The 17236-nt window shown below is 42.3% G+C and overlaps 1 protein-coding gene across 1 annotated transcript in view; it reads right to left on the reverse strand.

Moving 5' to 3' along the window:
- syn2b (synapsin IIb) overlaps positions 1–12070 on the reverse strand; it is a 60274-nt gene extending 48204 nt beyond the window's left edge. The window contains exon 1 of the mRNA XM_086040213.1: positions 11251–12070. Within this exon, the coding sequence (XP_085896339.1) occupies positions 11251–11699 (449 nt within the window). The 5' untranslated portion in view covers positions 11700–12070. The remainder of the gene's footprint in view (positions 1–11250) is intronic.
- Positions 12071–17236: the final 5166 nt, after the last annotated feature.

Raw genomic sequence — 17236 nt, forward strand, 5'->3', positions numbered from 1 at the left:
GGATACTGGCTGTAGTTTATTAGTATTTCTTTAGTTTCAGATTATGGTTTAGTGTCGGAGGGTTTTAACTTTGTTAACGAGCTAATGATTTACACCTGTGGAGTTGTAATGGTTTTACCCCAATTGACTTTAACATATTTAAGGCGCCAGATACCATCAGTGTAAAAAGGGACTGCTGGAGAAGCCACCCTCCATTTTAATGTGCCAACGCACTTTTTTTTTGTTTTTTTGGCACTTTTTGGTATTGTTTGGAAAATAAAGAGGAAAAAAGCTGACCACCTGAAGAAAACCTGCCTCTGCTCCTCTGTGCTCACTAGTATCCACCGCCCGCGCCTGTCCGTGCCACAGTAAGGAAAATTCTTACCTGATTTCTATATCAATATTAAAAAAAAAAAAAAAAAATCAAAATCATGAAATATTCCACTCTGTGTGTTGTCGTGAATATATTAAATATATGAATTTTACATTTTGAATTGAACTCCTGTAATAAAATGAGATGTCCACTGTATTCTTATTTATTGAGATGCACGTATATATAGCTATAAAGTGATACACATTTTTAATAACCATTAATCAATTAACTGTTCTGTTTTTCCAATCATCAACAAATACATTTCATGTTAGATCACCTCTAGGTCTCCTGACAACACTATACAGTAGTTTCAAGTTAGGAGAAAGGGATGTCCTGTTGCCATGGTAACACCAGCGGTTGTGAGGCCGATTGGTCTGCTTTATGGCCTTCTTCGGTATCTGTACGCCTCACGCGTGGTAACTGGTTTATCTGCAGAGCGGCCCCACAGAAAGCCCAACGATGCCTCTCTCTTTGTATTGTTACGCCAAAGGCTGCCCTTTCCCACATGTTTTAAACTGTGAAGGGGTGGGAGAAAAGGTCACTGTGTTGATTTAGCACTCCTTTACAGTGATTCACTGCAAAGATACCTCAATATGTCGTTATCGTTAGTCTATCTCACTTGACAGAAGACCCGAGATCCGCTAGAGTCATTTCAATTGCTCTTTAAAAAAAATAAATAAATAAGTCACAGCATTTGTGGGGCAAACATATTCATCTATGCAGGGCTGCGCTCTCTCTCCTTGAGAGGCTATACACTGTATAATAGAGGGGAAATGAAGAGGTCTGTTCATCCAATATCCAACAATCAGCAAAAGGTCAGACCGTTCATACTGTATATCGGATAAGAAAAAAAGCATTATATTCTCCGTCTGTTCCCACTGATCTGCCCTAATGATCCAAGTCATTGTTGGATCAAGTCATTACGCAATGATTACCAAGTGAAAGTACTTAACATTGCATGAGGTGACCTCCAAAGTCAAATGTCCAAAAGCTGTAAAATTATGATTTGGACCAAAAGGTTGAAGAAAAATATGAATTAAATGTTGCGGAAATTCTGGAAACGGAATGGTCACAAATGCACACGCACTTCACTTGAGCGCATTTCAGGCAGCACCAAAGGATTAACTCTGCATGTGTGACTTGATCTTTGGTCATGCCATTTATCGAATGTAATACATGTGCCGTAGCTCAATAAAGGTTGGAGAACACTGTTTGAAGTCGCTGAAGGCAGGTTTACTAAAAAAAACAATTAAGAAAAAAGAAAAACACAGTTGTGAAAATGTAAAATGGCTGCTCCACATCATGTGCAAAATTAGCTAAAAGGCTAAAGGTAAACAAATAATGGGTAATCCTGCTGCATCAGACCTTGAGGACAAAAGCTTCATTTGATGCAGCTTAGTTAGTAAGTATTGACTTAACCACTGCCATCGCATTCACTAATGGCCTGGGCCCTTGGGAGCGAGCGCAAAGCCCTGCACTGAATAGTGGCACACGGATAGGGATGCACGATATTGGGAAAAACATGCCATATGTGATATGGATGTTGATTATAGCGATATCGATATTACTGCGGCATTTAACATGTACCTAAAAAAATGACATTTTTGTTATCTAATGAAAGAAGTACATTTGATTTGATGTGGCAAAATAAGCAAGCTCAATGTATTCTTAGCTAATTAATTGTAATTCCCCTAGATAATGTTCAACTATCGGATGGCGATGCGCATTCAAGTTTGCATCACACTCCTCAAATTCAGATTAAAAACATACAATTTCACAAGAAAATGATCACACGTCTTTGCGGTATGCGTATTGCATAGGCCATTATCGCGATATCGATATTTTTTTCGATATATTGTGCAGCCCTACACAAGGAAAACATACATCATGTAAGCTGTGCTATTAGCGCTGCAGTTTGATTGAATCTAGAATTTGGTATGGTTTTATCAGAAAGCTACATCACTTTATGTGAACATCACCCTGTAAATTATGCAGCCCATCTGGGTAATAAGCAGAGGTTGACATGAAGAGATTAATTGTGTGGTGAGGGTCTTGTTAGTGTCCAAACACCAATTCTACTTAGTGATGCAACTACATCAGTTCTTGATTGTGCTTGGTTTCAAAATGCACCTTGTTAAGTGTAGCAATGATTGCTATCATGGTTGCTAAGGGAGCTTCTTGCCTGATCTTCTGTTATGACTGTGATGATGCGATTTTGCGGGATCTGTGTGTAAAAGAGGCTTTTTGGAGATCCAGCTATTTGTAAACCCATTTTACACTGCTTACAAAAAAAAAAAAACAGACAAGGCAATACTACACCTTTGCTGTGTTCTGTTCAAAAGACAACTCGGAAGAGAACATTTGGTGGAATCGCTGAAGTATAAAATATGTGACCACTCAAAATGAAATATGTGGTGTTTGACAGTAGTTTGGATGTGGAAACATTGGAAGGTTAAAACCAGGAGCTAATGTGAGGTCATTTCACCCAATGGCCGAGCACCACAGTGATGTACATCCTTTCTAATCCCGGCTGCGGGGTCTAACCTACAGAGCCTCAAAATGAAATCACAGGCGACCTTGCAGATAAATTCCATTGTGGTCCGTGGAAAAGGCGAAGAGGAAATTACTTGAATTGACTTTGAGGGGGGGCACTGTTTGGCATGCAGCAGTGGAAGCATGATTCTGTTTAAAGTTACTTCTTGCTAGAACGGAGTTTTCCTTCATCTTCTGTGTCGACAGTAGCTATGTTTACATAGCATTTGAGAACATCGAAGACGTTAGTCTAAATTTAAAATGTACAAATAACATGTGAATGCATTTTTTTTGTTTTTTTTTAAAGGTAGACGACCCTGTTAGCACGTCCGCCTCACAGTTCAGAGGTCGTGGGTTCGATCCTGGCTCCGGCCTCCCCGTGTGGAGTTTGCATGTTCTGCCCGTGCCTGCGTGGGTTTTCTCCGGGTACTCCGGTTTCCTCCCACATTCCAAAGACATGCTTGGTAGGTTGACTGGACACTCTAAATTGCCACTAGGTGTGATTGTGAGTGCGGATGTTTGTTTCTGTGTGCCCTGCGATTGGCTGGCAACCGATTCAGGGTGTCCCACCCGCCTACTGCCCGAAGACAGCTGGGATAGGCTCCGGCACGCCCGCGACCCTTGCGAGGAGAAGCGGTATAGATAATGGATGGATGGATGTTGGACGGTAAGCCAGTAAGCATAATTTCTGTTTGTCAAGGTAGAATCATTTAAATTTTGTCCTAAAAAAAGTGTGGCTTGGAGAATTGTTGATATAACTGCTTGTCCTGGGGACAAGATGGATCGCGACCAACCCAATCACACAGATGGAGCAGTGGGGGGGACGTTCTGACTTTGTAACGCACATTACTGCCATCTAGAGGACAGAGGTGCAACAGGCTAGTATCACCTGGCACATCATGATTTTTCAATTAAGTCATATACACATGTTTGAAATTATTCTGTTTTAGGGGAGGACAACAGTTATCAAGTTAATATTGCCTTAACAAAAGCTGGGATCTATTTGTTCATTCCTCTGCCAAAAAAAACACAACAGCACAGACCAGCATGGTTTTGTGTGATTTCGTGCTCGTCTTGCTACTGTTCCCGGCAGCAGCCGTAAAAGCAAAATAAAACAGCCAAGATTCAGTGGAACCTTTGGTCACTGGACAACCGCTCTATGAACAAAGCCGCGGCCGCCTGGTAGTGGCGGCATGTTGCTGCATGGGGCCCTGCAATGAGCTGGTGGTGATAGCTGGTGACCAGCTGGTGTCACCAGCATGGCAACTACAGCATGTTGGTCTTGCTGGGAGGCTTTGCCTCAGTTGCTAAAGTGGGTTACCCAGTGGAAGAACGTTTGGCTGTTTTCTTTTGTTTTTGCTGCTGTTTTGCTCTTGCTGGTGTGACCAGCAAGACCTATATGAAAACATAACGAAACCATGCTGGTCCATACTGTTATCATTATTAATATATATATATATATATATATATATATATATATATATATATATATATATTTTTTTTTTTTTATCAGGGTCAATACATACAGTTTTTCAAATTCAGGATCACAGGGATGTTGGACTGTATCTCAGCTGACTTTGAGGTTAAGGCTTTTTTTTACAGTGAAACCCTCTAATTTTATCAAGAAAGTTGCAATCATGTGACCAATTAATGATGAACTGCTCACTCTCCCCCCTCGTACATTCCTGGAACATCAATGTCTTTGCTGACAGAAAAACATTTCAAACTCAACTTTTGACTGCAGGGCGATGAGCGGCATCCTCCACGAAACCTTCCAATTATGTTAATTAACCAGTTATTTGTCACCAATTCGCACAGTGGGCAGCAAACGGAATCACTGGCGCTGACGCAGAAACGGCATAAATCCAACAGAGACAAATACGGGTAAAAGGGGATTTGCAGTCCTGATTTGGGAGAGCAAAGGGAAGAGAACAGATGTGGCCTTTGGGCTGAAACTGCTGAATCACCACGTCTTATCGCATTACTTCATCACTTCCTGAACCCGCAGCAGCAGAAGCAGCAGTAACAAAAGCAGCAGTCTCCTTCTCCGGAGACGCACACAGAGCAACTGTCATGATGAAAGGCACCCAGAGGCAGCAAGGGGAAAGGAACAGGAAGAGTGGGCGTGACATGCAATAAAAAACAAGAGGTGTTTTCCATACTACCACCCTATTTTGTTAATCATCCCCCTCTATGCCCAAATCACCTTGAACGTCCCTGAATGCTGTCTTTCCCGTCACCCGTCAACCCAACGGGCTCGCAGTGTGTTACGTAATCACTACGTCTATGCGACTTAGCACACTGGTCCCTGTATCTTTCTCCTCTCTCTTTGGAGCATGTTCACAAAAAGCCAGTCTAATGGCACAATTGATATTATTCCGAAAGTGAGTGATTCATTGCTAATTTCTGATATTTAGAGAGAAATATTGGGTTTGTTAAGTGCGGGTTCAATTTTTCTTGAAACACAGATTGAATGCCAATGTTTGTCTGTCGAATAGGGTTGTAAGATGCTAGGAAATCTATGCCGGGGTCGTTAAGCGGTTTGATAGATTGCCCAGAGTACTTTGCTCACCTTTGTTAAAAGCTTTTTTCCGTAAATCGTGAAATTAAAGTCTCCATGAATGTCAGAAGAATGTCGTTATGACCCAAATTCTGCTTTTGGCTGTTAAATTGCAAGACTAACCTTTTCAAACTTTGAGGGGATTAAATGTAAGTCACTTTGGGCAAAAAAAAAGGCGTCTGCCAAGTGAATAAATCAACCCATAATATTTAAATATAGCACCCAGAAGGGCAGGAAGGATTTAAAATAAAGTCATTGAATACTGCTTGATATAATTGATCTGAAATTAATCTAAATTTGTTTTTATTATTGATTGAGCCTATGAAATGCTGGCAAGAAATGGACAACAAGTAAGTTTAAGTGCACAGTAAAGCACGGTTTGGCAACCCTCTCTGTTAGCATTTTCCAATAGATTCCCACTGAGTGCTTAAGCCCCATTTTTCCTCTAAACGTGCCTTTAGCGAGTGCGTAATCTGCACTATAGACGGGAGGTGTCAACTCAGCACGGCGCTAGGCTTGACTGATATTAGGTGAAACGAGCTGGGATTCAGTACTCCATGTAGAATGGATTATCTGCAGTTTGTCTGAAGCATATCTAGCTAAATTTAAAAAAAAAAAAAAAAGTTTTGCACAGAGTTGACAACATCGCCACGGAAATTGTGAATTGAAATCAGCAGAATTTATAGCCTAATAACCAAGTAAGAAACCCCACTATATTGGTTCAACCCCGAAAAAGACAGTTCCACCCTGTGTGGTCACTTTTCCATTTCACTTTTTTGAGGCATTGTGGTCACAAGAATCCAGGCTGTCGTCTGACTGGCCAACAGATGTAGGCGATTCTTTAAGCGATGTGGCAAGGAAATTGAATGTATACTCCCATTCGTTAGTTTTAAGCGAGCGAGAGACAGCAGGCCACTGCCTAATCCTAAACATACATTATATACACTACACATACATTGTGTTTTACAACAATACTTAACCATATATACAATTTCATATGTACCTGTGGATGAAATAAGGGAAGATTGTGGTCAAACATTTTGCGATCCATGTGCATATCAACGGGTAATTTCAAGTGAATGAGAGCCAGCCCGTCTTTCAATATATCCACTTTCCACTTTAGGATGGCCGTGCACTGCACAATGCCAGTCAAGGAATACACAGGTTGCTACATGCGCATGACTCGCGAAAATCTTTACCACAGGCTTTACTTTTCATCCTCAGGTTGTAACAGTCAGTTATTATAGTACGGTGTTGCACCACGCGGTGGGGCCTCTGGTTTATGTCGGTTGGTCTACTTTTTTTTCCCTGAACTTCTTCAACACACCTTTAGTCATGGACTCGGTTGGGTGTACCCGACCGCTGTGCTCTTAAGTAACGCGTGGTATGCTGGGGAAGTATTGTTTTGTTGAAAAATTAAACAATGGCTTGTGGAATATGAAGAAGTCTTTGGTCCTTTGGCTATCCAACAACACCCATCCAAGACTAGTTACCACCCTCAGCTCGCACCACCACCACCACGTTACAAGGTACATATGAAATTGTAAATATAGTTAAGTATTGCTATAAAACAAAATATATATATATATACATATATAAATATGTACTTTATATAGGCTGCTGTTTTTTTATGTATAGCTTTTGTGCATTTCATAGGCTATAATTTACGACATCATCACATTATGCAATTCATATTTTGAATGGCCGCAAAACAAGTGGCCCGGCCACTCCTGAAATATGCGGCAGAACCCCGTTCACTGAGTGTGCAGAGGAGGCTCACACAATTCAGCTAATACCGCATCAATTGATTGGTGCCTGTTGTAATGGAGAAGAAACGGTCCAAATAAAAGTAGCTACCCAGCGACATTTTTTTTTCCTTTATAGAACAGGAGATGTCTATGTGAGTTGCAAGTGGATGATAAAAGTGGTGATTAATAGTGCTATGACATCAATTATTTGACTGGTTGTTCTGGAAGTTAAGAGCATGAAATAACATAACATAACATTAGTAGAATGTATCTCTGACTCATATGCCAGAAGCAACGATAGAATTGAGATTCCATTTATAATCATGTGGAGCCTTCTAAACATAAATTGCAATGTTTTGACATTTCTGTTTTGTAATAGATGATATATTTCCAATTAAAATTGCTCTTCTGTCCTACAGGATCACCGATTTGCAACAAGTCACACAGCATTCATCAATCACAAATAATTCAAAACACATCCGTATGCACAAGAAGTCTACATTACAATGTAAATTATATTTTACAATCTGAATCAGAACCTTGTGTATTTTTCTAATTAAATAACTATATATGCCGCACAGATTACATAAAAGGAGGACTGCATTCTGTTCAGCCATGCATTCAAATGTGATGCTTTTATGGATGCAGGCTGTCTTCTCACATTCGGTCGTCACCACATCATAGGTGGCCGCCATCCAATCATATGCCACCAAAACACTCACAGCAAGAGACGCAGGATTAACATACTGCAGAGCTGCCATTCACATTCACATTCAGGCCAGCACTGTGTAATGGAACCTCCTCATACACAAAAAATACTGACATTTCCACAGGAGTTACTGTAGCAGTGAAAATTACTCCTCTTCAAGCTCAGTTGTTTGTTCCTAAGACATGACTGCATTACTGTAATGGGATTTGAAACCACTACTACTTTATTTGGTTACTTTATAATGGGGTTTGCATTGTCAGTTTCAGTTTTCCGTGGCAAAGGCAGGTGCTCCGTTGAGTACTTGTTTCAAAAATATGTTCAAGACGCTAAGGGTGTAGAGCAGGGATTCAATGATTTCAATTTTTTTTTTTACTGGGCATCAGTGTTTTGTCAAAACACATGGTTGGCAATTAATCAACCTGAAGCTATAACCATCACTGAAAAGTGGTGAAGTCAATGCATGGTCCAAATTCAACACCAAGTACAGAGCATTTCCCGTCTCTTCTAAGGCCTGACTTGCGAATGCCTACCTAATAGATTATTCTGAACATTTCTTGTGTTATGGGGTGTGTTAAGGGTGATTTTTTTTTTCCTCCCCTGAAAACAGACATCTGTTTTTATGGAGAAGACTCGCAATTGTCAAAGGAGATATTGTTATGTGTGTGGTGCACTGTATTGGTCATCTTGAGTACATCACACTCAAGAACAGCAGTAAGTAAACAACTTTCGCCTCGGCATGTGTGGGGTCTCTCACTTTTTGAGAAATGTTAAAAATGAGTGTGCTGAAAGGGGAAATCAACCCAAACTCATGTTTTTTTCAAGAATATGTTACCAGCAGGCCCACTAGTTGAAACACGGCATTCTGATTAATATGTGGAATATTAAGCAGCAAAATCCACCCCTTTTTAGCCATCTCAGGGGGCGGCCATTTTGTCACTCAGGTAATGACCAATCACGGGTCAGCTTCAGAAAACAGGTCAGCCGTGATTGGACGCTACCTGAGCCCTGAGCAGTTGTGATGTCATTTTCAGTCGACAGAAGTGACAAAATGGCCACCACCAGAGATGGCTAAAAATGGGTGGATTAACCCTTATTCCCCAAACAAAATATTTATCAGAATGCCTTGTTTCAACTAGTGGTGATTACATAGAACATATTCTTGAAAAAAATATGTTTGTCTCTTTAAGAATCCTAATAAATGACAAAAGCAATCTCCATTGGTAGTTTAGCGATCCACATAGCTGACTTCAGTACTTTAACGCAGACCATGAGATGGGGCCATTTTTTTTTTTGCATCATGGGACCAGTTACCAGCAGGAAAATAATTACATGGGCCTGTCGTGGGGATACGGAACCAAATAGTTTGTACAATCATGAAAACAAAATAACCTTTAAATTGTGAAAGTAGGTCACAGATGGTTTAGTAGTACATGTGCGAGACTTCGGTGCAGCTCCCACTTAGTGACAATGTGAATGGTTGTCTCATCTGTCTCTATATATGCCCCGCGACTGACCGGCGACAATTCCAGTATATCGTCCGCTTTTTGCCTGAAGTCAGCTGGGATAGGCTATAGCTGCCAGGATTAGCGTTACAGAAAATAGATGGATGGATTGTATTTGATGGAAATATTTCTGTTCATACTCATTATAACTCTGCCAAGGCCAAAAGGTGACAAAGGAGGTTATGCTCCTAGAATGTTGTTCAAATCACAATTCCTTATAAACACCGGAACTGGATGTGATATGTAGCATGCAACACTCAATACTATATTGGCGTTTTGTTAAAAGCAATTATCTCGGTTTGACAAGTTTTTCATGTCACACCAGACCTTGGTCTGGAGGGACCTTAGTAATTGCGTCATCTAAGTAACTGATTGTAGGACGCTGTGTCACATATGAAACTGGATGGCGTTATGGCTATATCCCGCCTTTCTCCGAATTGTACGTAAAGAATGCAGGTGACTTAATGCCGGACCTTTTGCTATGGCTATGATGCAGCTTCTAAAACCCATTGGATTTGTTTATTTTTGTTTTTTTTTACTTGGCTGTTTCCTGTCTGTATTATACTGAATGTTCAAATCACAATGTATCCGCCTTTATCTGGGTCAATGTTCTGTATAAACAGCACTGATGCGGAATGGAGGGACTGAGTCTCCTCCACCCTTTGCTGAAGTACCAGAGCAGTAACAGAGACCCGATGATGCCTGTGTAAATTGTGAATGCTGAAATGGTGGGAGAGGGGTGTGAAGTTTCACACTTGACACTCAATTCTCCCGCCTCTGTGTTTTGAAAGCATTTGTTACATACATTTGTATAAATAAATTGTCTGACTGCAGGATAAAAAGTTGACACAGTTGAGGCAATATCTCTCCTTTGGTGTAAATAGCAAAGGTGGCTTATTGCCAGAGATTCTGTTATGGCTGCGATGGGACTATTTTGCTGGATCTCTGTGTAAAAAAGGCCATGATTACTCTAGCCCCTCAGCTTGGAGGGAGAAATCTATCACAATCTGGCATTATTGTTCTGCCATGGCGGTGGTCTCAGCTCTACTAAGTGCTCCTGTTTGATGGCTAAAACCCAGAAGAATGCATGCCGAATCCTTACAGTGAGAGTAGTGGTTTCATTTTCTTAGCGACCAGTCATGGATGTAGTCTGCCTATCGATCAGATCTCAGTAAGATGGGCTGGACTGCGTGACCCTGAACGGGGTTGGTGGTATTGAAAATTGATTGACTCAATCCACCAATATTGAGCAACACAAAATACCCGCAAGCGTCAGGACAAGAAATCCACCAAATCACTTTCCCTGAGACTTTCAACAATAACACAATCTCATACACAACATCACACAATCACTATCCAACAACAGGCCTCACTTTACAATACACATACGTTACACGTGATTTTAAGTGCCAGAACGCAACCAGGCAGTTAGAAATGTTATTGCACAATACCTCTGTCAAGAGCCATGTTTTATTCAGTGCTTACATGCCCCTTTTATGACAACGGGTGATGTATGGGCTGTTAGCGTAAGGATAATAACCTGCTATCCACTGTGTGCTATCCAGGGATGAAACACTTACTCACAGCTCTCTGACATATGCACACATACATAGGCTGGTGAAAGCATGATACATGTGACCTCTTGAGAAAAGCTCAACTACAAGGCTTTTTCTATTTTGGGGCTTGATCTGGCGAGTGCAAAATGGAGCGCCAACAAAATGACACTAATATGCATCTGATCACTGAGGACTGCACTTTGCTTTACCAATGATCATTTTGTCATATTACTGCATCAGATTTGAAGAGCACACCAGAAACGCCTACCTACAATCCCAAAGGTCACTTACCACTCATGTTGCAGCTCATCAATGACAAGGAGGATCTTAAACTTCTTGGAAAGGGAGGGAGAGGGAGCTGACTGCTCCACAAAACCGGCAGCAGATGCCGCCGTCTGCTTGACTACGTTGGTGATGGAGCTGAAGGAGCTGAAGAACCCGGAGGAACCGCCAGAGGAGGAAGTGGCTGAGGCGGAGGACTGGGCCGGTTGAGGCTGCTGTTGAGCCTGCTGGGACAGGCGGCGCTCCTGAGGAGCCGGGGAACTGACGGGGGCCTGAGAGGAGGCTTGGGTGGGAGACTGGGCAGGCGCCTGGGACCCGGCGGGACCTTGCTGGGATGGGGACGAGGCGGTCGGGGGAGGGGGCGCAGGCGGGTCCGGCCTCTGGAGGTCCGACATGTAGCCATTGGGCAGGTTGGACATGAAGCTGCTGTCGGAGAGGCGTCGTCGGAGGAAGTTCATGGCGGCGTTGGGAGTTCCTTTTCCTTCTTTGGGTTAGTGGTCGAACGAGAACACGCACGGGCGGGCAGAGAGGGTCACGGCGAAGCGAAGAGGTGAGAATCCGAGGTTGAGTGAAGAATGACAGAGAGCATATGGAGCAATGGATGGAGGCGATGGACGCAGCCCTGCTCCAGTCTTCAGGAGACTGCTCTCCACGATGTTGTTCCTCCTGCTGGACTTCTCACGAATGCATGTGCGTGATTCGTATGTGCGAGAGAGAGAGAGAGAGAGGTGTGGCGTCGCCCCCTGTGGGTGAGATGCTGCTGCTCTTCCGTCCTCAAACTATGGCTGCCGCCTCCTGACTTCCCGCGATCCGAATGAAAGGATGCTGCTCGCTCGGCTTATCGCTGCCCCCTCCTCCCCTCGCACTCACTCCATTGCTCGCCCCTCCTCCTCCTCCTACATCATACACCAGTCCTGTGTGTGTGTTTGTGTGTGTCGTGCTGCAGCCTGGTAGTGCTGTGTGCCGTGTGCAACCAGTAAAAGGGGTTTCCTCCTTCGTGTGCCATCCATCTCTAAAACATGTCAACCCCCCCCCACCCACCTTTTGGGACATCATCCATCCCTCCTGTTCTATATCAGATTGTTTCTTATTTGCAGGGAGGTGTAAAAACACCAATGGCAGCAACGCTTACTGTTTTTTTCATAGGACATTGTGTGTTTTTGTATCATCTCTTGCTGAGTCACTGCAGCACCCGCAAACATGTGAACGATCAAAAGGATGCCAAATCTTTGCCTCGCAGCAGCTATTTGTTGTGGTTTCTCTTTCAGGCTAAAACAAACACGTCTATCTCTCCCTCTGTCTTGCTCTCTTTGCTCTGTCTGACCTTCTTATTTTATTAGCAGCAGAAAATAGGAGGCGCACAACCCCTAAACTCTACAGGCAGAAGGTCTGGCCATACAATCTTTGGCTTCGAAATATCAGAAAAAGATGAAGATAATTGGGTGCAGCTCAGAGATTTCAAAGGAAGAAGCTTTCAGGTGAGCTCTATGTAGCCCTATGTTATCCTAATCGGTGTCCTATCTGTGTTGGCCATTGTTAAACAGCTTTTCACACAGATCACCTCTTTTGGTCATTTAATGTAGGGTGCTTTCACAGCTGCATTTCAGAGGTGCGAAACCGTTGATGGATTTGCAAAACCTGTCAAATACCCTCTTCCCTATGTTATAATAATAAACACAAAGTGGTGCTAAATTGAAACATACCCTTGTTAGTGCAGAGAAAGGAACACATACTGCTGTCACGTGTAAACAAACAAAAAAAAAAAGAGCAAGTATTGCACATGCATGAGAGCGCTAACTGCCAACATGCTAAACTAAAAACATGCCCGTCATTGGTCATTGGTCTAATGTGCTTATAAGCCACATGTAATTATGTCACCGGAATGATTTTCAAGCATGGTGGGAGCTTATCAATAAGCACTTCATTCTTCCTGTTAGCTACCAATGCTATTGCTAATGTTGTTGCCGTATAATGCACACGCAGAATGCAAAGAGAGAGATGATTAAATAGGAAGTCAACCCCAAAAATGTCTGCACAATAATATGTTGTTTGCACGCCAACTAATCTAAATACGGTTTGTTAATTTATCGATAAACACTGTGTATTATGGCCTTTTATTGTTTATAATTATTATTACTATTATTCATTATTTATTTGCTTATTGTTTGTAAAGTGCTTTGTTTGAGCTCCAGCTGTATGAGTCAAGAAGCAAAATCCACCTGTTTTTAAACATCTCACGGGGCGACCATTTTGTCACTTGGTGTCAACTCAAAAGGACTTCACAGTTGCTCATTGCTCAGGTATTAACCAATTACAGCTCATCTGTTTTCTGAAGCTGGGTCGTGATTGGATGTTTATCCGAGCCCTGAGCAACTGTGATATAATTTTCAGTCGACAGCAAGTGACAAATTGGCCGCCCCCCCCAGATGGATAAAAACAGGTGGATTTTGCCGCTTAATTCATATTACACAAACACAATATTAAATCGGGATATCAAGTTTGGACTTGTGATGTACTTTAAGCTTTCTCGCCTTTGGTTATTTGATTCTTCTACTTCATCTTACACCGTGGTACTCACCTAAAGCGAGGGACGCACTGTCGGCTGAATGCACCTCACCGCGCCACATCTGCCAGAAAAGATGGATCACACCATTTAAAATGCGAGACAAATACAACACAACCTTTTAGACTACACTACTGCATTTTTTTTAACTTAACAAACTTTGCCCCTGCCCCCCGCCCACTCCCCCGCCCCCCCAGGAGGAATATCAACAACAGTTTCTCATGTCTTTTGACAGGTTGCTAATGATGACTTGTGCCCCAGTTAGTTCACTGGGTTGACTGACATCTTGTAAAATATCATATCAGCGTGGAGAGAAAAGTGCCTGATGACAAAACAGAAAGAATGCAAAAAATCCAAAAGATTTCTGACGGTGTTGTTATTCTCACAGTTGAATTTCAAACTCACTCCTCAGTAAAACATGCATGCACAGGTTTGCACATTCAGAACGAGCCTGTGAGAGCAAAGAGAACGCCCCCCCCCCACCCCGGTTGCTGTTCGGTGGCGCGTGAGGGCACTGCGGTGAGTCACCCAGCTTGCCGTGTGAACTGAAACGACATCCTATAAGCTCCTCCTGGCCTACATGTTTCATGGCACACATAGTACATTTCCAAACAAGGGTATTATATAATAAAGAATGCAAGCAAGCAAGTTGACAGTTGGCCGTCAAAGCAAAACATGGCCTAAATTTAGACCATGTGCACCAGAAAGCTGGAGCTAGTGCTAGTGCTTATGACGGAGATTTTCTATACCACTGCAAAAGACACTGACAAACACCAAGAATTGCCCGAATGCATTTTACAAGGTTTTCTGACTATTACAACATCTGCAGTACCACTTACACCAAACACTGAGCTGTCTCCTGACCACAAACATAGAATTGTTTACAGGTACTTGGAATGGAGCCTTCTTCAAAATTAACTGTGTATGATAATGAGCCACATGCTGCTTCACCAATTCTAAAGTTAAATGCGGTATTAACTGATTCTATGTTGCACCCTGCTTAAATTGCAAGTTGGATTTTGGAAAAAAGACTATAAAGTCTAGATTTGTTGATATTTTGCTGAGCTTAAATTAGAGTTTTCTACTTGATCATATTTGCATGGTTAAGTATGGTGTCTTTTTTTAGGGATGGGGAGATGGGCTAGACCAGCTTTGTTGGTGATGTTGAAGGGGGCATATGGCTTACAATGTTTGGAAAAGACTTTGCCTGGACTTGAAGTACAAGAGTTTGAAACACTTCAATAATGAACACGTTCAATTTATAGCTCTTAAGTTGGAGGAGTAGCGGCAATTTTAGTTTTTATGAAGTCGTTAAAGGGCCATATTATACTAAATTTCTGAAAAAAATCTGAATATATATGGAGCATTTTTATATCAGTTCTTGTAAGGTTTTATGTGTTTTTAGAATTGCGCTAATGTCGCAGTAATGTTTATCGGCATAAAGAAGCATTGCCATTATGGGTGCTGTGCAAATCTGGGAATCAAAAACCATTCAGTAGTAAGATGTGAAGATTAAAGTGGATGTTTCCGTCTTCCCAGAGGGTTGTGCAGCATCTGTGCATCCACACAAGCCTGTGTGTGTATGTGTGTGTGGCGGCTATGCTTTTGATGTTCCATCACGATCGCACGGACAGCAATGGTAATCTCCATGGCAACGGGTGCAAAAAGCTGGAGGGATTCTTGTAGTTATTGTGTGCATGAGTCCATTCGATGAGCACGTAGGCGAGTGTCTAATATCAGGAAAATTGCATAAGAATGTTTCATAAGAATTGCTGCTGATAAAGATAAGTATAATAACCAATTAGTTGATGAAATGCAATTGAGGCTAAACGGAGGGCGCTTCCTAGCGGTCGCCAGCAGAGGTGCTGTTGAAAGAAGCACAGCATGACCAGTCACACCATACTTAAGTTGGAAAAAATTGATTTGCTTTGAAAAGTATTTCAAAAATATCACCTGCCTCAACTACAAGGCGCTTGATTTTATCTTTGACAGTCATCATCGAAGAAATCCCTGTATCCCTTTCTCACAACATTCGAGTCTTTTTTTTCTTACCCATCAGGCCAGATTGTCAACGTTACATCATGGTTGGCCCTTGAGGTGCCGTAGGGCTGTACAGCTGTCATAAAACTGGCAGAGCTGAAATAAGCACGTTTAAAATCCACCCAAAAGCTTAGAGTGAAATTGACAAAATGCATTATCACAATAATTATAGTTCATTTTAATTTGTTTTGCAAGCTGGCAACGTTGTCAAGATCTATATTTTACTTCACTGTCAAAAATGTGTTTTAAAGTTTTCATGGATAGATTATTTTGTTTGTTTTCATTTACTAATAATAACCTTGTAAAGGCACCGTCTCCGCATAATGTTAGGTCGTTTATAATACTTCATAAGAATAAGAATAAGAATAAGAATGCCTTTATTGATCCCACAGTGGGGAAATTTTCATTGTTACAGTAGCAAAGATATAGGTCACACAGGGGCGGCGGCATAATGTGGCCATTAATGTATAACATTGACGGCAAACATTTAGAATCAAACCTATGTAGATATACGCAGTAACATGTGTATATACACATGTGTATACACACCAACCTACATCTACATAAAAAATATGAGGAACACTCATTTCGGCCTGTACATAGTACAGAGGAAAAAATACTCTAAGTGACAGTGCTGCAGTGCTGTAGTGAAATGTAAGGAACAGCATTGGATAAAAATAAAACTAGACTAACAGTAGTGGGGAATGTTGAGTATTGCACGGTATTACAGTAGTGGGGAATATTGGGTATTGCACGATACGAGCTCAGGTGCAGGACTGCACAATTGCACTAATGACCGCCAGTTTGTAGAGACTACACAATGTTCTTGTTAAAGAGTCTGACAGCAGCAGGCAAGAAGGAACGGCGGAATCTCTCCTTTGCACAGCGAGGGTGTAACAGTCTGTCACTGAAGGTGCTGTGGAGTGCTGTTAGGGTGCCCTGGAGGGGGTGGTCCGGGTTGCCCAGCATTGATGACAGCTTGGCCAACATCCTCCTGTCCCCCACCGAGTCCACAGAGTCCAGGGAGCAGCCCAGGACAGAGCCGGCCCTCTTGACCAGTTTGTCCAGCCGCTTCTTGTCCCGGGCCGAGACGCCGCCTGCCCAGGTGACCACTCCCTGGAAGATGACCGATGCAACCACCGAGTCATAAAAGTTCCTGAGGAGTGTCCCCTGAACCCCAAAAGACCTCAGTCTCCTGAGTAGGAAGAGTCTGCTCTGACTCTTCCTATAGAGGGCGTCTGTGTTGTCGCACCAGTCCAGTTTATTGTTCAGATGAACACCCAGGTACTTGTAAGTTGAGACTCTCTCAACATCTGTTCCCCGGATGTTCACTGGTGCAGGTGAAGAGTGCTAAGCAACTGACAATACGTGGTAAGTCTCTGCACTTTAATT

This window comes from Filicampus tigris, chromosome 9, assembly GCF_054856515.1.
Source record: "Filicampus tigris isolate MCC_2025a chromosome 9, RoL_Ftig_1.0, whole genome shotgun sequence".
NCBI lineage: Eukaryota > Metazoa > Chordata > Actinopteri > Syngnathiformes > Syngnathidae > Filicampus > Filicampus tigris.